General features: G+C 38.9%; 1 protein-coding gene across 2 annotated transcripts in view; it reads right to left on the bottom strand.

Moving 5' to 3' along the window:
• The window catches only part of ABCC8 (ATP binding cassette subfamily C member 8), a 73,548-nt gene that overhangs the window by 21,499 nt on the left and 28,048 nt on the right, over positions 1-24,001 (bottom strand). For both annotated transcript variants that reach the window (XM_066187633.1, XM_066187634.1), the window contains exons 11-22: positions 22,249-22,289; positions 21,810-21,955; positions 17,550-17,655; positions 17,218-17,328; positions 15,218-15,293; positions 15,022-15,127; positions 10,716-10,751; positions 9,170-9,205; positions 5,745-5,843; positions 4,857-4,941; positions 4,126-4,206; positions 1,910-2,047 (exon numbers count right to left, since the gene is read on the bottom strand). In XM_066187633.1, coding sequence (XP_066043730.1) covers positions 1,910-2,047; positions 4,126-4,206; positions 4,857-4,941; positions 5,745-5,843; positions 9,170-9,205; positions 10,716-10,751; positions 15,022-15,127; positions 15,218-15,293; positions 17,218-17,328; positions 17,550-17,655; positions 21,810-21,955; positions 22,249-22,289 — 1,061 coding nt within the window. The remainder of the gene's footprint in view (positions 1-1,909; positions 2,048-4,125; positions 4,207-4,856; positions 4,942-5,744; positions 5,844-9,169; positions 9,206-10,715; positions 10,752-15,021; positions 15,128-15,217; positions 15,294-17,217; positions 17,329-17,549; positions 17,656-21,809; positions 21,956-22,248; positions 22,290-24,001) is intronic.

Below are 24,001 nucleotides of genomic sequence, written 5' to 3' on the forward strand. Positions count from 1 at the left end.
CCTAAAGCTTTAAAAGCATAAATAGTGGACACAGTCTGGAAGACAAAGTCTGCAGGGAGCAGTTTCCAGGTTTGTGTCAGTGTAACTATGTTAGACGCACAGTATAACTTCCAGATCAGACAGGGGCAACTGGAAAATGAGGCATGCAGATTGCAAACCCCCATCATTACAAAAGAGTTAATGCACTATTTATTTTTCTCTCTCCTTGGTAACTCAGAAATTTCCACAGGCAGGAAATAAACTATTTAAGTGGGGAAATAAACTATTTTATTTATTGCTAAGAATTTACACAGAGAGAAGGTAAAAATAAAGAAAACAACGTCTTTTGGTGATCAATTTATTCAGGAAACCTGCAACTGGGACGGACCTTGAATTCTTCTGAGGGTTTTGTTGAAAAGATTTAGGGGGACCATGACATATACTTCAGAATATATTTTTATTTAACATTTCTTAATAAAATAAATATTCCCTCTTCACTCCACTGGGTGAGAATTGGTAAGGATTAATAAAGCCTACATTTAGGGGAAAAAATATGAACTATTTTGTAATAAATATTTTTTAAAGTTCATACAAATCCTTCCTGTGCTACTGTTTGAAACAGTATATTGCATAAAAAATTACACATCTAGAAGATAATAAAAATAAAGCAATTTTCATACATCTCCTAAAAACACCAACATCTAGAAATGGGTCTTACATCCTCAAAAAAAATTTAAACAATTACACTGATGAAAGGCCATAGCTGTATATACTTTTAAAAAATTGTAGATACATAACAATAAAAAAGAAGTTAAGATAGACCTCATAGGGAGGGTAAGAAGGCAGAAAATTCCTGTATCCCAAGAGACACTAATTTGAAAACCAGGACTGTGTTAAGAACAGTGGTAACTCTAAAGGTAAACAACTGAGAGACAAGGTCACAGCAGAGACCATAAATAAAAAAAGCTGCCCACCAAAAACCTGATCAGAACAAGATAAATGCCTATCTGCAACTTTATACCAAGCCAATATGAAGCTCAGGAAGTAGCTGCAATATGATTATTTCTTGAGACCAGGAAACTGCTGCTATAGCTTGTGCAAGATGTGAAAGAGAGAAGTCCTGCTAGGAGGTATAACTGCAGTCATCAATCACCATGGGCAAGGAGACCTGGGAGGCTGGAAAACTGCAAGAATAAGTGCAAGCCCAGTGGGAACCAATGAATTAAAAGGAAAAAAAAAAAAAAGAATCCAATCTCCCCAAAAATTCCCTCTTCATCTTTGACATTTCCAATTACAAACTGGTATAGAAAGCACACCTCCATTCTTTCCCCTTTAAAGTAGAAGATATAAAAAAGAATAGTATAATCAAATACTATCCATTTCTTAAAATCTTGTCCACACAGAAAGGACAAAGATGTTCTCAATACGTTATGTACTAGTACTAACCACAAGGAAACACAGGATTTTTCCTTATATTTCCATACCTCTCAATATCCACCTGGCATAAATGCACTTTTTCCTGTGATAGCAAAAATTCCTAGTAACATCCCAGCAGAGGCAAAGAGGTTACTCAAACATTTCACTGTTTCAAGATTAAAATAATTAGCCAAAATGTGCCAATATATCCAGTGTTTTGGGATACTCAATATATTTTAAATGTAACCTGCTTTCATAAGAGTATTAAGTAGCAGCTGTATGCAAATCCAATCTATTTAGGCGCTCCAACATGGGAATCTCAAAATTTTGGCTCCCCTAACTGGCTGATTTTCAATAGATCTTTAATAGTTATCTTCTCACTGAACTACTTGGTGGAGAGAAGAAGTGAAAGCACTGTTTGCAGCAAGACATGTTCCTGCCATTTTGCTGCCTCCTCAGAAAAAAAAAAAAAAAAAGAAAAAAAAAAAAAAAAAAAAGAGAGGAGGTTCCTTACCCAGTCAGCATGGGGCAAGTACTGCAGCTTGTGAGTCACCAGCACAATGGTCCTCTTGTCCTCCCGCAGAATTTTCAGGATCCCTTCTTGCATCAGATGGTCACTCAGGTGGATATCCAGGGCAGAAAAAGGATCATCCTGTCACGATGATAAGGGGTCAGCTTTTGGAGCCACAACTTATGGGATCCATGGAAACTGACAGGTTTTTATACCAGTAAACCCAGGTAGATCCACATAGACACACAGAAGAGGCCAACAGATCGAAACTGTGCTGAGGAACGGTTTCCTTAATTTACAGAACACTAAACCTTGAATTGTGTTTTTGCACAGAGCACTGAGTAACACCAGCTGTGTCAATTCTAAATTCTGTGGGGTTTTGTGGGACCTGCTCCTCTCCCCACGTGCATCCATGGCCCACACAGCTACAGAACACAGCTTCTGTCAGGTTCCAGACAATCTCCCAGGGCGCATTTGGGGCAGATATTGCATTACTGCTCCAGGGATAGGGACAACAAGCATATTTCTATTTCCCTTCAACATCCCTGCCTCCTTCAGCTGGGTATTTTTTTGTTGTTTGTTTTGGGGTTTTTGGTTTTGTTTTTTTTATGTTCATAAATCAATACTCTATTAACAAAAAAATCACCAAAAAAAATCACAGAAGACAATATTGATCGTTTTCCTGACTCGCAGCTCAGATGCTTGATTTGAGACCTACATTATCTTATTGAATCAACCAATTATATGCAGTTTGTTTTATGCATAAATTAATCTGTACCATCTTTTGGGAAACTTGTTTATCTAATCCTGTTTATATGGAATGACAAACCTTGTGATTTGATATTTCTGTTTGCATAGCGATACTGGCTGTAGGATTTACTTAGTTTACTTACTACCATTTCTTACTATAATATTACACTAAACCCAGGCTTCATTAAAAATCAAAAATATCTGAAATTAACAGTAAGGTAAGTATGACCACTTTGATTCTAATAAACCATAGCATCACAACATAAAGCACCTAAAAAGTGGTATTGAAACACAGTAACTTCATGATCCAGAATTTTCTCTCAAAAGCGTGTATGCAACTGTGTTGTGCACTGTGCTTTGTGAGCAAGGATGTCAGCTCTGCTGCTGCACTCTTCTGACCTGGCACAGACCTAAACATCAGCCATGTGATATTTATACTTGTGAGAGTGAAGTTTCATACGTATTTCTTTACAAAACCAGCCTTAAAAGAACTGAGTGTTTGCTAATACTAACATATAGGATTCCTGATTATTTTCTAAATATTAATACTGGAAATAAAGTTTATTTGTAGGTGTTTTTCCATTGTCAAACCCTAATAGAACCTGCTGGTACTATGAGGTTATTGAGTGTCTTTCACAGAAGGACAAAAAGGGCAAAACCAAGTTACAGATCAATAGTGGATCTGCTGATTTGCAGTACCTGACCCAACTGCTTCCTATTCTCCTGCACTCTGATCTTTGCCTGGAAATGCCCTACACATGAAGCAAGCACAAATTGATCAGCCTAATTACAGGGAAAGGTCTAAACAGCCTCCCTTCCTTTTAGGGATTGCATCTCATGTGCACAGCTTTTCTAATCCTACGTGATTTATGTCTCACTGTCATAACAGCTGGATTCAAACCTTCTAGAAAACTGAGGTAAAAAAGGAAGTCCTAAACTGGAAAGCCAGCAAGCTCACTACAAGTGAGTGTGTAGGATGCATCTGTTTTCCCACCTGTGAAGCTGTTAGAACCTGCTGTCACTCTTCTACCATAGCTGAAGCTGCAACAGGATATACAACAGGCAGTTCAGGGTGCAAAAGCAGCCTAGTTTGTTGCAGAAAGGAAACACCCCAGACATGAAACAACATTAATTTTAGGCCTGAGACAGCTTAGGAATTTCACGAATACACTTGAAACTATTACATTTCTAAGATCCAAAGATAAAAGCATGGGTCAAATTGAACTTTAAATAAACTGAGAGGACAGACAAGCATCAGCATTTCAATGTGCAATACCTGACTGTCTGTCTGCAGCATTTACAAAATGCTTCCTACCTGCAGGCGAGCTGACAAGAGATGCAAGATACACAGTGTGCATTTGGCTTGGCTCAGTGAAACACGATGTTCAGCATGTGACCCATGAAATACTCTAAATGAAGAAGCAGCTCGTGCTTCTGCATGGAGCATAAACAGAAGGGCACCTACTCACCAGGAACACAACATTTGTCTGCTGGTACAGTGCTCGTGCCACGCTGATCCGCTGGCGCTGCCCTCCAGACAGATTAATGCCCTGAAGATAAGCAGAAGAGAAACAATCAGACAGTTAAAGAAAACAACAACTGAATATTCACATTGCTTATTCAGATTGGATTATCCATAGAAGACTTTTCTGGGCAGAGAAATGTGAGAAATCTTTCCCAAGTGTGGGCCTGTATTGTATCCTTGTGTTGTTTTAGTCGTTCTTTTGTTTGTGCCAGTGCCAGTATATGCTGGAATAAATTGTTTACAAATCTATGACCTCTGTTTCCTTTCTCATCACTCTCTAATCTTCCCATATGTGATAAAGCCATTGATTAAACACCTGCCCTTCTGTAAATGAAAGGGCTCTAAAAAAAAAAAAATCTATGTATTATTATTTATTTTTCGGTTACTTCTAAAGAAACCAAAAAATATCCTGTTAAGTTGGGATATCTGCAATAGCAGCTGCAGAATAGTCAAACATTCTGATAGCAGCACATTTAAATCATTGCACCTCACATAAATGACAGTGTTTCCATGTTCACTGAGCAATGAGCTTTCAGACTAATGACCCAAACACACACTTAACTAAAGGATTACCTTTGTTGCCAAATAACCTGTAAGATTTTAAGAACCAACAAAATAATAAACCCTCCTCTATATATTTAAACCAAAAATAGAAGCCTGTAGCTGTTTACTAACCCTCTCTCCGATCTGGGTTTGGTCTCCGTGAGGCAGAATGTCAATATCAGGCTGGAGGGAACAAGCATCAATTACTGCTTTGTACCTGTGGAAACAAAAAAGGCAACAAAATCCACACAGATACTGCTGGAGAAGCACATTTCCTACGTGCAGAGGAACAAAAATTAACCAGCTGGAAAAAATCACACAGTGGAAAATATATTTGTTAGCCACTAATTGTTCTAATGGGATCACTTTCAATCACAGGCAAGTAAGTAATATTTCAGCTAAGAAAAAAGATCTTAGGTCAGCTTCCCAAATAAAAATGTTAAAGAGTTAAACCTAGGAAAAACAAACTTAACTTCTTCCAAGGTATACTGCTTTTTTTTAGCAGTTGTTTTTCACACCCAGGACCTTTATTTCTTGTTTCAATATCCAAGAATGACAGAAAAAAAAAAAAAAGACTGTAGGATTCAAATACTTTATCAACCTCTTCTTTTAAGGGTGGGGAAATGGAATACCAGCAATTGATTTCTGATTTTACACTGTCTGGTGGGAATTTATACTGAATAAAAAGGCAGCCCACTAATTCTCTACAAACAATAATTCCACTCCCAAACAGGTGATGTCCTCCCAGGAGAGGCAAACTAGTCAATCCGGTGAGAGCACACGGCAAGCTAAACAAACATGGTCCTTGGAAATGGAAACATTTGTACACTTGAGTTCAAGGGAGACAAACCCCGTCCCTTTTGTCACTCAGGAAAAACACAGTCAAAGGGGGAGATTGTCACATTCAGGCAGGTGCAGTAGGTTTGCTCCTACAGGGAGATAGGGACCCATGTGTGACCCATAAGGCCCCAACATTTATGGAAAAAGGGAGTAAAACACAACAGTGCTGGAACCTGTTACCTCTGTTTGTTAAAAGAGCTTTCAAACGTGATATTCTCTTCCACTGTGGCATTGAGCAGCCAAGGCTTCTGGGATGCATAAGCTACTGCACCTCTTTTCCTGGGAAAAAAAACAAACACAAGAGTTCCCAGCTTACCAGTGCAATTGCTGCTTTTGGAAACCACTTTCTTGTAAATGAAGAAACTAGTAATTAGTCTTATAAAATGCTTTCCTTTCTTTCTTTAGGACAATCAATGGGTTTTCCATCAAGGAAATACATCAGATGATAGACTTCCAACAGAATACTGAAATTGTTTACCCAGCTGAATTTCACTTTGTTCCCTCTTCTCCTACTGTGAGGTGGGGTTTGGAGAGTCCGGTTCAATAAAGCTGCCTCTTGAGCAGAGTGGCTGGCAGGAGGAAAATTACCAAAGACTGAATCCCAGTTTAGATAGATTAATAAAAAAAATTAAATGTGTAGCAGATCACTAGTTAGGCAACGCATTTCAGGAGGGACATTCTAAAAAGAGAAGGTATTTAAAAAAGATCCAAACAAGTCCACACATGCACAAAGGCAATTCCCTCTGCCATTTTTTCCCCATTCTAACAGAACTAGAGTTAGAAAGTAAATGAGTAAGTAATTTCCATGCCTATAAAGGCAAGAAAAGAGCACAGACAAAAAAATATTTGCTAAATTTCCCCCAGTGAAATGGCCCTCATAATGTATCGTCAGAAGGGACAATTTACCAGGTACAGTCAACAGGATCTTACTCACCATGCACACATTATTTCACAGAAATTATTATTATTACTATTTAAAAAGGAAAGTATCTGCCTGCTAGAGAATTTGTGCTTTTGTTGTCTGTGGTGCATTAAGGATCCCAGTAAGGCAGAGCTGGGAGAAAGGCAACATCTTTTAACAGAGCAACTAATACTGTTGGAAAACTCATTGGCATACCAACCTTTCTACAGAAAAGGGCCAAAAGAGGGATCATATGCCTAAAAGCATATCTGTTTTCCGCCTAGATCTATCAGCTAATCCAATAAAAAGATAGGACCTCTCACCCAAACGTGGCCTTTGTCTGCTAGACAGCCATTATGGCAGCCTGTTTCTAGCTGGACCTGAAAGCAATTCAAACCATGACTTGACAAAGTACATTTTATTTCTCTTGATAAGTTAAGGTCACTTGCCCTGCTCCTTTTTTTCAGACTTTTACCAATCTTGTTTAGAAACCAAGATAGGATTCAATTTTTGTTGATGACCTGAAAGAACACACAATTCCACTATTCTGCTAACATGATTCCAAGTTGAAATTTATGATATTTCACTAGAATTTAATTATGCTTTATATATTTTCTTTGCTGGAAAATGAAACAGAAATAGCTAGACAAAAGAAAAAAAAAAAAAAAAGACAAAATATGCCCTGGGCAGCCCAGCTCACAGCCCCAAAATCTAATTCAAAGAGCATTCAGATCTGCCTCAAGAGAGAAGCATTTTTTCAATTAGTATGAAATTTTCATTCCAATAATAGAGAAAAAATTGCTCTGAGCATTCCAAGATGAAGATGTATTCCTTTCTTCTCCTTTTCACTGCTTGAAACTGCGACTTTGCAGGTCTTAATTCTCAATGTGATCAAAAAGTTACTGCTAATTTAGTTTTTGAAAAACAGCAGCAAAGCTTTGAGGAAAAAGCTTTTACAGCTTTTGCAGAAAGTGTTCTTTGGTCGAGTAAAGATATGGGCCCTGCCAGTGTGATGAACTCCATCCTGAGAACCAGCACAATGTCTGGAAATACCACTCACATTTGGATTACATTCTACTTTTAGGACATCAGTGAGAACACATTATTGCAAGGAACTTGGCAACAGGCAATGAGCTTGCCAAAACTGATTATGGTCTGAGGACTTAGTAAATTCCCCTAAATTAATCCTAATTGCAAACTGACACTAGGATGGTGTATCAGGCTGATCATATTTTGACAAACAAAAAGCCTGCAGGTGCTTGCAAGCTTCTTTTTCACATATATGAAATCTATTGCATGTCCACAGGGCTGCTTACAGTAAAGAGACAATCAAAAAATTGTTACTGAAACTGTGAGAAACACATGGCTGAAAATCCAGAGAACAAAATATTCTGCAATGGAGTGTGCAAGACTTGCTCTGAAAGTCAGCCTTGAACATACATAAGGTTTCACAGTTTTAGGACTGAATGCAAACCAATGGTTTAGGAGACAAAGGCTTTCAAGGGATTATTCTGCAGGTGGATGTGATGGCTTGCTGTCTCCAGACTGCATAAATAACCATGTGTTTTCAGCAATGGAGTGTGTTTTTTCCCCTCTGATACCACAACAGACTAACCACAGCCTCTTAATTATCAGAGAGATACAGACAGAAAAATTCAGCCTTGCAATAAATAGGGAAAGCATTCCCTGAGCTCCCTGGAGACTATGAGATTTGTCTAATATAGAATCAAACCTATTTACTAATTATGAATCAGATTAATTCATCAGAAACAACACTGTCAAAAGGAACAACATTCACTTCTTTACAGTGCGGGTGACTGAGCACTGGAACAGATTGCCCAGAGAGGTTGTGGAGCCTCCCTCAGTGGAGATACTCAAGAACCATCTGGACATAATCCTGTGCCATGTGCTCTGGGATGGCCTCCTTGAGAGCAGGGAGGTTGGACCAGATGACCTCCTGTGGTCCCTTCAACCTTACTCTTTCAGTCATTCTGTTGTGAAGATTGTTTGTTTAAAATTATTAATCTATCTCTACTTTCACGTTTCATTTTAAGTCCAGGAGGCGCAGGAGATCTTCAAGATCAAACACAACTAGTTAAGAGACATTCATACATGAATTTCAGTGCCTTAATAAACCTACGAAATCTGGGATGTTGGCAACTTTTAAAAGAAAATATATGCACTTAAAACGCAGTGGAGTTAGGATTATGACGATAGAGGAAGTAATATATTGCAACGCCTTTCCCATGTGTTTTGGGATTGCTGACTACAGTTTTATCTTGATTATTTGCACAATTCATTAAATTCTACTATCAGTCAATTCAAATTCAAATGTTCTCCAGATATGAGAGAAATGTGTACTGTTCTGTATTATCACTACTTATGCAAAAAATATGCTTCTTGTATTTTCAGCCTGATGGAAAGCATGGGAGCATCCTGGTATTGTTCCAATGCAATTCCAGTCCTGAGCATTCAGGAAGAAATCTGCCATTATTAAACTTCAAGGGTCACCTGCTTTTTTTTTTTTTTTTTTTTTTCTTTTTAAACCTTGCAGTAGCTGCATACAGAGACATCCTGTTTGTCTTCTAAGAAGGAACATTAAACTCATTAAGTGCAGAGACTGCTGAACAATGTTCACAGTCACAGAATAGCTGAGGTTGGAAGGGACCTCTGGAGCTTCCCATTAGTTTTTAAAATGTTGTACCTGAATTCCATGTCAACAGGAGATTCTTTCTCTGGGCTGTAGAAAACAAACAAAGGTTTAAAAAAATTAAATTATTTCAGACAGTGCAAATAACACCACAAAGTGATATCACTATGCTATAATTAAAAATACAGCAAAATGACTTAATTCCAGAAATAAAGCTCTTTTTTATGCTAAAGTTCTCTGCTACTTGATACTGACCTAAAAAGGGCATAGTTAAAGCTTCAGTTTGGAGAAGTGCTAAACAACCTTGTAGAAAGCCTTTAACACCTATGAGTAAATGCTCAAGACCTCAAAAGACTTTGACCCAAAATACTCTTCAGAGAACACTAAAAATGTTCTACAGGATGGTAGCGCAACAAAACCACCACAGGTATTCTTACAGCACTTAACCAACTAGGATTCCAAGAACATATAATAATGTAGGTAATTGTTTCATCCAGTCTAATACTCTTTCCTACTTTTTAATCCTCTTGCCATACTGCTGCACATGTTATCTCACCCTTTGCCATCCATTTCCGTAACAGTTTCAAACCTGAGACTTGTCTAATTCCGATCGTACTTCTCTTGTTTCTTAATGGATTCAAGTGGTTTCCCTTCAACTTGGCCCAGAATTTTCAGTCTCTCTGAACACAGAAAGGACTGAAAGATTTAAAAGTATCCTTTACCATGAGGCTTAGACACAAGGTACATGAAAGTTCCTCTTATACGACACAGATGGGAGCAGCAGTTTTGCAAGACTCAGTCTGACAACCAGGCAAAAAGTCTGAGAAATAAAGTAAATGGGAGAGAAGAAGCTGGCAAAGCTAAAGAAAAGGCAGGGGAATAGTTGGAGGATCACAGAACCAAGAAAATATTCTGGCCAGTAAAAGCCATACAATTTAGCCTAAGTGAAGGAAAGGGAGGCCATATGACACTGCTGAATTCAATAACTTCTCACTGAGTCCGGCAGGAACAGGATCATCTATTTTACAAGATTTACTATTCTGGAGGTTAGTGCCCCACAGTCAGAAAGCTTTGTTTTTAGTTGATTTAGTAGATATTCCCAAACCTAAACTGAGCTATGTTAATCAGGTAAAAATTATTTCTGTGCCAACAGATGGACTAATCTCTTCCTCTCCACACTTCTCTGTGTGTGCCTGAAGAATGGTAGGTGAGAAAACAAACTTTTGACAGGATGTAAAAAATGAAGAGAAGGGTAATGGGGAGAATTTGCTTTATTAAATGAGACTTTTAAATACTTGATACCATTTTTGAAAGTGCAGAATAATCTGGTTCAGATCTTTAGTGAAAGATTTTCACGGACATATTTGGATACAGTTTTTAAAATCTCTAAATGGCAATGCTTTCATAACAGAAATCCAACTCTTATTTTCATAACTTGCTTAAATGGTTTCAAAAATTGTATCCTGAGATAATGCAGTTAAAATTTCACAGATTTTCAGAATTCTGACTCTGTATCTTCAGCACAGATTTTAGAAACCTTTGGGTTTTTCTACTGCAATCGATTTAGCGGGAAAAGCAATAATTGTACAGAATAACATACCTGAAATCTTCCCCCGTCTCACTGTCAGAAGTGCAGCTGCATCACAAATAGAAAGCAAAGACTGTTTACTTAAGTGAGCACAAGCAATGTGCCTCAGAAAGAAAAACTATTAAATTCCACTTAGTGCACAGGCTGCAAACATTACTTATCACAGAGCTGCAGTGCAGCATCTGTTCCCTCCACACAAACTGACTTGATTTCATCAGGCAAAAAGATTTGGTTACCCTTCTTTACCTTATAAACATTAATTTGACTCAACAAATAAAATCACCTCCACCCTGTCCTGGAGGTGCTATCAGAACTGAGAAGTCCTTCTGTGACAAGAATTCAGTTCCATTATAAAAAGGTCCCAAAAGATTTTTTGGGAAAACAAAATGATAATTCATGATACTGGTTTTTTTTTTTTTTTCCATGACAGGTATTGCAACTTGACAGCATATAATGGGTTAACATGAACCCCAAATCCCACCTTCAGCTGCCACATAGTCTGTTCTGTGTCACCCTGTCCTTGGGGTGATGTGTATTGATGTCTATTCCTTGTGTAAATGTAGGCAGGTCCAAAGGACAGACAGGTTTTGATTTTGCTATATTTGAACGTGCACAAAGATGTTCAGAGTTGTTTTGACAGAATGACTGGGCATACTTATTAATGATGCTAAATTCAGTTCCATTCAAAAGAGTGAAAAATCCGTGTGTCAAATGATATAAACAAAATCAAGGAAGAACAGTGTCTTTTATGCTTTAAAGAAGACAGTCTCATTAACTTTGTGCCAACACAACTTGCTTATAAATATCCAGGAGAGAAGACTATACCTGCAGATTAAAATGTTGGTTTGAGACACTTCCATAAAGTTTATGCATAACAAGCAATGACCATATTTAAATCAAACTTACTGTACAATTTGTACAGGCAGCCACCAGTACCTTTTACTCCAAAAGTCTCTGTACTGAACAAAGCTTTTCCACAGTAAACTCACACTCCACTAGTCTCAAGTGACCACGTGAACCCAGTGGCTCACTCTCCAAAAACCCATGAGCCTATTGCATATCATCAACTAGAAACACGTTCTTTACAGGAACCAGTGATAGGCTGAGACAGAAAATACTTTTTCCAGTCCTTCCATGCACAATACAAAGACTCTGAACCAACTGTACATCAATTCCCCGATGTCTGTTTCTGTAGTAGGAAAACAATTATTCTCCACCTGGAGTTTTAGCTCAAACTTCCCAACCCACTTTCCCCCACTTGCTCTATCCCTTCTTTCCCCCTTTTCCTGCATACTCCTGGCAATTAAGGATGCCTTGATCTCCCACCAGTGCTGAAATGCCAAAGAAACATATGGTTGATAATGAGGTCTAGATCTAATTTGTCAAGGTATTTTAGATGCCTAATGATGCAACGCTGAGCCTACTGAGATTTTCAAGCCTTCAGATTTTGATTTCCCACTTAAATAGAATTAAGTACTTGGATGTTTCTGAAAACTCCAGTAAACATGTATTTTTAAAATCCAAATTACTTGGCAGGCATAAAAACTTTAATTTTTTTTTTAATTTGATGAAAACAGTCAACTCCACATTAAGATGAAAACCTACTGTTAATAACCTTAAATCTCTATCTTCCTTCACATTATAAAGACTCAAGATTCACAGGCAAAAAATGTATATCCTGTTTAAAAAAAATGACATCATTATGTTTGAGCAAACTATTTCCCAATTAGGTCAGTTTTCCAGTATTATTTACTCCAATAAGCCTTGAATTTGGTCTATTAAAAGTGAGATACTGCCCAAAAGAAATTAGCATGGCATATACTATATTTATTTACTCAATAACAGGTCAAATCATTACTATTTACCACCTGTGCAGAATGTAAATAATGATTCCTCTATTTTTATTAAATCCCAAACCATATTATAAAATATTTATACTGAGATGCTCTCAGGCTGCTTTGCACAAGAGGCATTAATCTGAGCAGGATCTTCTGGACACACGCAGTAATACAAACAAAAATATCACAAATGAGCCATGGCTCACTTCTGATTATCTCCCTCCTAGCCCAGGAATAAATTTCATTACTTTTTAAGAGTTTGAAGCAAATAATTTTTATAAGAAACAAGCAAAAATGATATGCAGTTAATCCTGTTTTATGCATAAAGCATGGGGGCAAAGAGTAGGGAAATGACTTGTTATCCATTAGACCAAGGGAAGGGCCAGGAATAGCATCCAGATTTCCTGAGCACTGAGTGACATCTCAGCAGGATACATCCTTCATCTTCATAGCTATGACCTTGGAGGAAGGGAAGGGGAAGGAAATTTGGAGGAACTAATTCAGGTCTATTCTGTGACATGAATGACTGAAGCCAAGCATTTCCAAAGAAAGAGCTGTAACAAGGAATTTAAGTGATTTTGGTGACACTTTTCATTGCCTGAGCTGAGGCTACGAGCTCTGGTGATTACTTGATAAGACTACTCTCCTTGAACGTGGGATAAGGTTGCATGTTCCCAGTCAGGCATTAGTATTTGCTTATCAAATTAAGGGAGCTTTCATCTGATAGCTTTACAACACAGGTGGGCAGCCCACACTGGCAGCATCCATCACTGTGAATAGACCAGCGCACATGGCAGCAGCTCTGAAAGATGAGACAACACATAATCTGTCCCAGTGCAGCCAGCACTTACAGTGCTCAGATTGTTTCAGCCACAAGTCCCTTTCTACATATTTGACAGATAGTGCAGCAAATGTGATAACAACTGAATTTCACCTTGTGATACTTTGGCACATATAGAAGACATGAAAACCAGCCCTGACCTTTCCACTCTTGTGAAGAACATACTTCTAAACAAGTGCTATTTAAAAACACAGTACAGTTTCTGATCAGAAACATCATGTCATCTGTTTTAGTTTAGCATCAGACATTCAAATTACACTTCTTAATCATGTTATGTCGTCTGTAAAAAATTACAGCCTTGCTGAAATGAAATTAGTTCACCTAATAAAGCTGCAGGGATTCTGTACGGTTCCTCACCACAGTCTGATTTTATGCTTAGGGAAGTATATTCTCATGGACAGATCATCACGTTCTGGAACTTTGGCTACTGTTCTTGTTTCCCTCACTAGCTGGAAGAGTCATCTTCTTATGTTTCATTTTCCCCACCTATAAAATAGACTACCTTCCTTTCTCATACTATTGCTATTAAAGCACGTGCAATTCTGAGTAGTGTGACTGGCTTACACATGAAAGCTGGATATAAATCACATCTCTTGACAAACACTCAAGGAATTTAGAGAACTGTTCCACAAAATCGCTGCAGAATCCATTGGGTAACAATGACCCTCTGTCCATCAGAGTGTGTAGATTTGATTTATAGGTAGCCTGGTTTACCTTCATTCCCAATCAGCTGGAAATAAAATTGTTTTTCTAGATTCTTCTGCAATTTGTTGAGCTTTACCTACAAATAATCATAGTCCAAAGGACAAAGTGCAGTCTGTATGGGTAGGAAGTCTGGTACTGTGAAATAAACAGGCCAAAAATATTCACACACATTGATCAAACTGTGTATTAGAGACAGCAGGAATTTACTAGAAACCATATACAGGAGCTGCAATATATTTTACCATCTGTCACCTCGCCTGAGGATCAATAGAACAAGTCCCAGCAGAAGCTGCTGGAGCTCAGGACCATTTTTTCCTCCCTTCAAGGCCAGTACAAAAGTTAGACATGAGTGGAATCTCTAAGTGGTTATAAGAGTCCAGGTGCTGTGTCCCCTCGGAAGAGGAGGAAGGACACGGCTGACTCACTCCTGCCAGATCAGGCAGGATGCACTGGGGATGACTCTGAGGTCACTGCCACTTGAAAGACATTCTTGAAATTCTCAGGAATTAGCCTGGTGCTGGGATGGAGCCCACATCTGAGCCAGGCACTGCTCCTAGTAAGCCAGCACCTCTTTAGAGCTTCATGCAAAGACAGGAGCTCAGGCCTGAAAGTGCAAACACCATTCTGTAGCTGCACAACACCTCAAGCTCATCAATTCCAATTCCAAATTAGTTACAATTTCACTCAGGTTATGTTGCTGGACTGCAGAATGCCCAAGAATGGTTGTTCACTTCTATTAATGGAATAGGCAACTTGTTTCACTCTGGCTGGGGATTCTTTCCGATCTTAGGTAAGATTTTTATCTTGACTGAGTATCTAGAAAATCTCCAACTCCACAAGTTTCCAGGAGAGATTTTGGGCTTGTTTTTGTATTACTGCTCTAGTCAAGCTGAATTTTTAAATTAAATTAAATTTTTAAATTAAATGCCCCTACCTGCTCCAGGATATGTTCCCAGAGATCTTCTGCATCTCACCAAGTATGGCCAGCAAGAGAGATGACTTACCACAGCCCACCTGCCCTACAATCATTGTTAGCTGACCTGTGAGGATGAAAGGCATACATAAGATTATGATTTACAAAATAACTACAGAAAAAAATCTTATTCTGTTTATCTGATGTAATTTTGTACCTTGAGGGATTCGGATATCAATATTGGACAATGCTGGAGGACCTTCAGGTGTCCAAGTGAAAAATCCATTTGTGATCTATACCAAGACAGAGAGAAAAGATAAAAGAGAAACCTAGCTTTAGAGTTCACTTTTTTTCCCCAACATCACAGACACTTCTTTTTTCATTACACTGAGCATAGGAACAGAGCTAGCCTTTGCCCAATGCAGGAAATGGATCTTCAAGTGACTGACTTTGTAAAGGACTGTACTTCGATGGGCAGAAACCTCTGAACTCAAACAAGCACTACTAGACTATTAGAAAATTACTGAGAATTCATGAGACGAAAAAAAGTAGCCATTAAGAGTTTCTCTTGTTCTGTTGTTTGTAAGGTGGGTACATGCAATAAGGGAAATGATTACAACACAATTAAATTACAGACATGCCCAGTTTGCTCTCTGCAGAGCCCTGAGTGTCACTCGAGACACAATGCAGCTTATACAGCAATTACACCACCCAAATTCCAAGCAGACCTGCAGAGCCTTCCATGAAATTAGATGTTGCTGCCCATTACAGCATTTTCCTCTGTATTTCTGACATGATTCTCAGATAATCTGGGTTTTGCTAGAGACAGAAATTGTTTCATTGAAAAAGACTAAAACCAGGAGACAAAGCCTGTTCAGACTTTAAATGAAGATTTCCATGGATACTATGAGAAACAAGGAATGAGAGACAATTTTAAAAGGCCTACATTTATACAGGACCCTCTTCTCTCACTTTTCCAGAGCCACTAAAGCTTTCAAAGCCTTTCAGCTATGCAAGGTACAACAATTTTTCATCTAAGAAGAGTGGAAGGAGCCACTTTTATCACACTCTTGAGACAAATTGATACTCCTGTCTTGAGCAAAGGCAAGGGTGGTGTTCCTCCCTCTGAATTACCAAAGGCAGCCAGAGGATCCTCTCTCAACTGATGTCCCTTCCTTGGCAATGAACTGCAGGCAGAACCCAATACCCTGCACAAATTTCCTGACCCAGGGGCCACCGGTGACAATAGTGTCAGCAGATGGAGCCAAAGATTATCCCTGGGCCTGGCTTTCTGTTCAAGCCTTACAGAGGTCACTGCAGTGGCCTCTCCTTTGTGACAAACTCCTCTGTTGTCACTCCATGCAGTCTTTTGACCCAGCGCTGCCCCCAAAACCCTCTTTCAAATATTCCTCTTATTTTCCTGGAAGTCTGCTCAAGAAGGATCCTGCACCAATCCAGCACGTCTAAAAAAAACCTGAAAGCATTATCAGTTGTCCTAGTTAGTCCCTTGAAATTGAATTATTCATCCTCTTTTGCTGGAAATGCAAATGTAATAGCAGACTTCCTAAATAAACAGCTTCATCACTATAACAACCATCAGAATTTTTATTACTTCTGGCCATTTCCACAGCAAACCAAGAACATCAGTATTCACAGTGGCATGGGTAATTGTAATTTTTTTTCTTCAGACAAGTTAGATCTTTGGGAGTTATTTTTTAATTTCATATGGGGAAAGGCTACTAGGAATTCCAAAATAGGAAGGGAAGATCCATGATGAGACTATTTTGGGAATGTCTAGAACAAATTCTTCTTGATTTTCTTCATCCCATTATTCTACACGGACCCTGGAACTGGAAGAAAGAGTCTGGCATGCATAAAAGGTTGGGTCAGATGATCTTTTAAGGTTCCTTCCAAACTAGGCTGTTCTGAGTTAAAATTTTAGGACCTGAGAACAGGGCTAATGACTTTAACACTTGAAATAGAAAATGGCTGGGAGAAATCCAGAGGAATAATTGCAACTAATCACAACCTAGATATTAGTAAATCCTTAAAAAGGAAGCCAGATACATGAAAGGCAGAGGTTAATCTGACAAGTGCACAGGTGTCGTCTGACAGTTCACACCAAACACTTGCTCTTAAACTTGAAACTGCCATCAGAGTACAAAAGTGACTATTAGTGAGCTAATATAAGTGGTATTAGAGTGACCTTCATATCACCTTTACACAAAAATCATCTGCTTCTGTGATGTTAATGGGTCTTCTCATGTGAGAGCTGTAATTGTTCCAGTCCTCCCTGGCAGGCCTCTTGCGGTTCACAACCTTGAGTGGCTGTGCAAAATCAGAAAGACAGAAATAAGCGCTAATTGGTGGCAGCATCAGCAAAATGTCCTAAACCCTAGCAACCATAGTGGGAATGATACAGCTCAGGATATTAGAATAGAGGTTTTGAAATAGCAAGAAATAATCAGTGGGAAATGGAAAAGTGAAAAATTTATTCTGGGTACAGATGACTGCAGCTGCTTCACCGGCAATGAGACAGCTTTACTCACCACTGCTTGGTACTTGCTGTGATTATCTGCACTTCTTAGCTCTGAAGATTTATCATGCTCTTCTCCAATTTCTTCACTTGACAGGAATTCACTCAATTTCTGCACACTGAAAGGGAAAAAAATCCACAGTCACACCTCAACCTTGGAAATAAAACTTTTGTTCACTGCAATGTTTATTACAGAGCATCCCTTCTGGTACTTCAGCTGCTACCTGCTGCACCGTTTGTTTGTTCTTGTTTTGTTACAGGTGTATGAAAATGTTTAATGGGAAGTTACTGCAACCAACCTTTCAAAACCTGTCCTGTTGTCTATTAAAAGTGATATTTTAACAGTTTGTGCAGCTGTTCCTCAAGTCTTGTCTCTTCTGACACCACCAGAGAGATCACACACAAAGGCTTTTTCAGCAATTTGGTGGAACACAGGAAAGCTACAACAGTGGCTTGTTTTGAAGCCACTCACCCAAGCAGAATTAATGTCATTTATGCTGATAAAGGGTGGCCCAGTCAGTCCTACTGAACAGTCTTATGCAAGCTGTACACCCTGAGCTAAATTCCAGCTATGGTGAAATATGATGTGCATACGGTAACTAGATAAAGGAATATACCTTAACAGAACAGTATTCAACAGATGAAATATAAAAGGAATCCTGACAACCAGCAACAAAGAAGAAGGAATAAAATTTTCACTAGCTGCTTCAAGATTTAATTAGCTAAGAGATAATGTGCCTTTATTAAGACATTTAACAGATCAGGGCATCAATTTTATCTCTGTACCTGACTTTATAAAATGTATGTCTAATCTACTCACAGGGACCGCAAATTAAATTTGTGAAAGAATTGGATTGAATCATGAACTCAACATCAAAGGAGCTCAATTAGCTGGAAATAAGTTAACTATCAGTCTTCAAAATGATAAAGTGCCAGAAGGCCTAAAAATAAATTTATGGACAAGAGCTGAAAAAATTGATTTCAATGTTTAGCCTTAGGCTAACTGGGGAGAAAGGAAAAACAATGCCACTGAAGCATTGTGATACGTGGTGATCTGTTAGGATGCCAGTCTTGTAAAATAAGAATAAACCTGCCAAGATTTATTTTGCATTTCACTACCAGGGGTTTCTTCTTTAGGAGGAGACTTAGTTTCTTCTAAGAAGCTAGTGAGATCCCCCAATGCTGCCAAAACATTGTTGAATCCAGGCATTACAGCACTGCCTGAGGCAGACTCCCTGCACAGCCAACACTTGCCCTGCAAGCAGAGATCAAAGTCACCCAGGCACTCCCTAGGAGAGAACTGGTTCTAGAGTTTTTCCGTCAACCCACCTGATTGCTAATGGCAGCTGAGGACTGAGATCAGTGGATCTCTTAGTGGATTCAGTGGAGGGAATTTAGCTAGAGCGGGTACTACAATCTAAACAACAAAAAGGGGAAGAATAACTATTTGGGATGGGATAAAAGGAATAATAATTAACTTGGGATCATTTTTTGATCAGAGTTCCTTAATGGGAAGGTCTTTTAACTCAAAGCAAGTGATTAGAAGTTCCATTGCTAGACATATTAATATCTATTTTCACAAAGCTCTGGAAAACAGAGCTAGGAATATTACCCTTTTTATTCAGTGAACCAAACATTTAAAAGAACATTTCAAATGTCTTTAAACCAAATGATGGTTTAGATGCTGCCTATATGAATTTGATATGCAGCTGCACCTGTATTCTCTGCATGAAAATTACACTGATATTTGAGAAATTGTTCTGAAGATAGAAGGTACAGACAGAGAAGTCCCCCATGAATCTGCTCCAGGGTCTAGAGGGGTAGGAAGAGAAGACAACAAACATTCTCAGACAATGCATTTCAAACAAAAGTATGTCTCTATTAAGGCATCCAACAATTTGATTTTATTCTTTAGTTGTGTATCCAGGTGTCTGTACTTTCTGCAAACCCCTGCCCAATGCTCTGCATAATTCTGGAATTACTGCTCTTGAGGCAATTACTGAAGAAACACAGTAGAGCTGTGAGAAATTCTTGTGTTAGAGGCAACAGCTCTTATTTCAGGATGCCAGACTGTTCTAAACTCTTAAAGAATAGAAAAAGGACATTCTCTGCAGAGCTCTTGCTGACAATGCAATTCCAGTATTCCAATATCTCCACAGGGGAACTTATTTTTAAGCCACAGAAAGGACATATTGATTAAAACACAGTTATTTGCACAGTTGACTGGAAAGATGGCTTGATATTAAACCCAGTAAGAGACATAATGCCATTCTTGCTGCTTAACCTTTGCTCATTAAAAATGGTACACTGCACCCATTGTCCCTGAACACTCACATTGAAGAAATACATCAGTTGGCTCCTCAGCTTTTATTTTCATTGGCAGAAACACTCCACATTAAAAAAAAAAAAAACCAAAACACCCCCACTATACAAAGAGGTATCAGAATTTGTCACCTTCCTAAAGACTTTGAACAGTTGCCCCTCTCAGAAGCAGACACTCAAGCCCGTAACTTGGAAATTTTTCAGGGGTCCTAGATGGAACAGAAGCTTTAAATCTGTCAATCACACAGTGGTTCTGAGTGTGTCAATGACAATCCATGGGGATGGTTTGCAATTGGGCATACGTGTAATGATTCACGATACTGACAAGGTTATTGATCGATATCATTGTCCTTGGTAGCATCAGGCACCAAAGACTGCAGCCAATACTAATGGAGCAGGGTTTGTGAAGCGCCTGAGAAGCAAAGCCAGTAACACTCTTACTATCCTTTAAATGCTGGTTTCACTACTGGATCATCTTCTGCTTCATTTAGTCCCTTTCTGTCACTCCAGGAGAAGCTGTCTTTGCACACTTGCTAAAACCAGTTAGACTGTTTCAGTCTAAAAAAGCTGAAATACAACTTTGCCAAGTTAGGTCACCTTTACCTGACCAGCTACTTACTAGCAGGTAGGACACAGTTGCAGCAAGCAAACAATAGCTGTGCTCAATTGGTGCGAACTCAACTGACTGTTTTTTGACATTTACTAAACTATTTAAGCAAGCATATTTTTGCACCGCTTGAAAATATCTGGCACATGCTTCCAAAATATTCCTCAGAAGGGTGAGGTACTCTAGAGAGCAGCACCACCAGCACTGTGGATCAATGCACTCTGGAACACTAACAGGGTGACACAGACTGCCGGGAAGGCAAGAATGATGTCAACTTGGATACACTTTGACTCCTGTCTGCACCACAAATGGCCGGGCAACAGCCTGCCAACAAGAAGATATCTCCAGAATAACCCATGAAGAACTCCCAGCTAGCAACAATTAATACTTGGCTGATACTAATCACTCTCAAATTGTTCCTGTGGCATTAACAAGCACAATTCATTTGCAAAGAAATCCTAAGCCAAAATAAATGCCTGTTGGTAACAGGCAGTGTCAGTGTGAGCTCCCAGGCACTCTGCTGGCTGTAATCTTTGCATGACAATTTGCCATGGCTCTAGGGACTACCACAGTGGCTGCAAAACATTTTGGGGCAGCTGCTGATGCTCTCAGATTTCACACTCCTTAGGAGAGAGGACACAGCTGTGACTTTGCACTGTCAGGGAATTTTCAAACACTGAAGGCAATCTCAGCCTCATGCTGCAGGCTCCCTTCCATATCCAAAGCAACACAAGGCAATTAAGCAAGGGAAGCAAGGGCTGGTGTCCAGTATCTGTTCCATGGTTTAAATAAGCTGGTCAGAGAGCTTCATTGGAGGTCATAAAGTTGTCCAATAAAGAAGGAAGCCCAAACTCTGCTTCCCCTATCAGTCAGGTAGAGTTACACTGCATTAGGAGGTTTTCATGTTAATCTGTTGATACTCAAAACCACCAGTGAAACAGTAATTCTACTGGTTGTTATTTGGTCAGCTTTTGAACACTCAAACTAACATGCTCATCAGAAAGTAAAAATTTGTCAAGGTTGGCTTAGACATTTAGTCATTAACTTACTGTGACTCTTAGAAGTGATTTTTAAGGTTTTTTGTTTGCTTGTTTCAGTCTAACTCTACCTCAACAAGCAGCAATTGAAAAAACAGGAGATCTATGCTGAAACACGTGTCCTTCTGTGATTACCTTTTATCCTTCTACATGCTTGATGGAGGGGAAAAAACGTTGGGAAGCAGTTTACAAGAACAGATAAATAATCACCACGCTATTTCTAAACTTGAAATTGTAAAATGAGCAATGGATACATTCTCAGAAACTGGGTAGGTGGTAGTAAACATATTAATTTTACACTTCTCACCTTACTAGTGCTTTGACAGTGGATCTAACCACACTTGAGAGCAGGAACAACGGAGACACAAGGATGTGAAAGAGGGAGAGGGAGGCAAATGCCACTGATGGGGAGAAGTCAGCCTTTCTTGTCAGATGAGCATGGACAACAAATGTCTACAAAGAGACAAACATCACAGTCAGTGCTTTGCCATAAAGAAGGAAACAGACTTCATATTTCACAAGCATTTCATTTACAGAATCTTCATTCATACTCTGTTAACAGTTTGGGGAGTGCTGCACGCTCTGGGCTGCTTCTGCTCCCAGAAGGCAAGTAGGCATTTTCCATTCTCTCCCAGAGGAACTGCGTGGAGCAGGTTTGCATCCTGTTCTCCTCCTTCCCCAATTTCCCATCACTTATACTTGAAAATGCAGTAGTAATTAACATATTTAGAAAAGTCCATACTTACTATAAGTACAGCTGCAATTGGTATTGCTGCATTCATGAAGACTGTGAAGGAAAACACATAGGAACATTTAGAAACAATTTTCATTCAGACATGCTAAATGCTACAATACTACCAGCACTGCTTTACAATGGTGCTTTCTATGCTCTTACCATGCATGTCTGTCCCCTCTATGGCAACCTGAGGGTATTATTTAATCATCACCTTTTCATTTTGACCTTCAGTCAACTTTATGCAAGTAAACTACACAAAGAATATAGACTCTAGAGCTAAAACAGAGCATCAGCACAGGTGTAACAGAAAATGGCCAGACATTTTTTTTGCATTTAAACTGTGCCTGTCCTTTTCTTCCTCAGATATAGCAATGCAACAGTAAAAGATGTCCACAGTTACTTCATCTGAAGTGAAGTGTCATTGACTCCTCTGGTTGACTGTTTGGCCATCCTTTTCTCGGCATTAACCCCAGAAGGACTCTGTATAGTGTCAGATATTTCTCTTGCCTAGGTTTAGATGACCTTTAATGAATCCTCTAACATATTCATAAATTCTGTACTCATATAAAATAGCTGAGTTATTGCATGTAGCTCTAATTCCTTGTCAGAGAGAATTTGAAAATGTAAGTATGTTACTGTGTGTAATCCCAAAATAAAAGCCTAGGCTTTGAAAGACTAACATGTATTAAAGTCTACAAATACATAGTTTATACCTCACCCCTGGAAAAAAACCCAATGTATTTTTCTGAGAAAACTGTTCTTTCTGTGTTGGAACATGATGCAGCCTCTCATGTCTTTTTAATGGTTCTACTTCCTGACCAGCTCAAGACAGTTACAGCACAGAAATTGTTAAAGAAGGGAAGCTTGCTGCCTGCAACTCTTCAGAATGTCATTAAATCCTTCCCTTTGCAATGTGCCTTTGAGACTGCTGCAGTACACGGGTTTGCTTTTAGGGATGAATCTGGTGAGAGAATCTAGCAAAGCTGATCAGCTTCTCAGAGATGGATCCTGCTCTACTCCTGTCCACAGTACAAGATCATACCTGTCAAATGGGAAGCTGGATGGAGTAATATCCTGCAGGGTTGGCAAAGCTTGCTGCAGTTAAGACATCTAAACTACTTGGTGGCTCCCATGAAGGTTATTTGAATTTTGGTATTATGTGAGATCACCAATACATAGAAGGACTTCAAACTTCTTTCAACCAAACAAATATGAGCCATCGGAATCTGGGGTTGCTTCCTTTTTTTAACTTTTTTTCCAATTATACAAGTGTCCAGAATAATAAAATGTTTCCTAAAATAACTATTTTGCAGCTAAGACTTTACCTTTAACTAGTTTTAGTAAAAAAGACTTTGTTACTGGAAAAGGTGCACTAAAAACTGGGGAAAATGTTTGGTTGGTCTGGATATTTTAGTAACAGTAACCACTGTTCTTTTCCTCTGAGAAAGCCTGAAGTTATTTTGCTTCTGGCAGATCAGGCAAAAAATCATAGAAGTAAGAAAACCACTCCTTTCTTTCTTTGTCTTTCCTGAGTTTTAATGTATACAAAATCCTGTAAAGATGTCACCCAACTTTGATTCTGGTGGGGGCATTTCATTAAAATACAGGAAGAGGTAATTTCTATAATAGCTCTTTTAGTACCCATGAACAATTCCATATACATGTAGCCTGGATCCTGGCACAGGGGTGAGGCACACGAGATCCAATTTCCATGTGGTCTTGAAATGGAATTTTCTTGTAGTCTAGCCAACACTGCCCTGAAA

This window comes from Chamaea fasciata, unplaced genomic scaffold (genome assembly GCF_029207755.1).
Source record: "Chamaea fasciata isolate MVZ Bird 193981 ecotype frontalis unplaced genomic scaffold, bChaFas1.0.hap1 SCAF_7, whole genome shotgun sequence".
Classification (NCBI taxonomy): domain Eukaryota; kingdom Metazoa; phylum Chordata; class Aves; order Passeriformes; family Sylviidae; genus Chamaea; species Chamaea fasciata.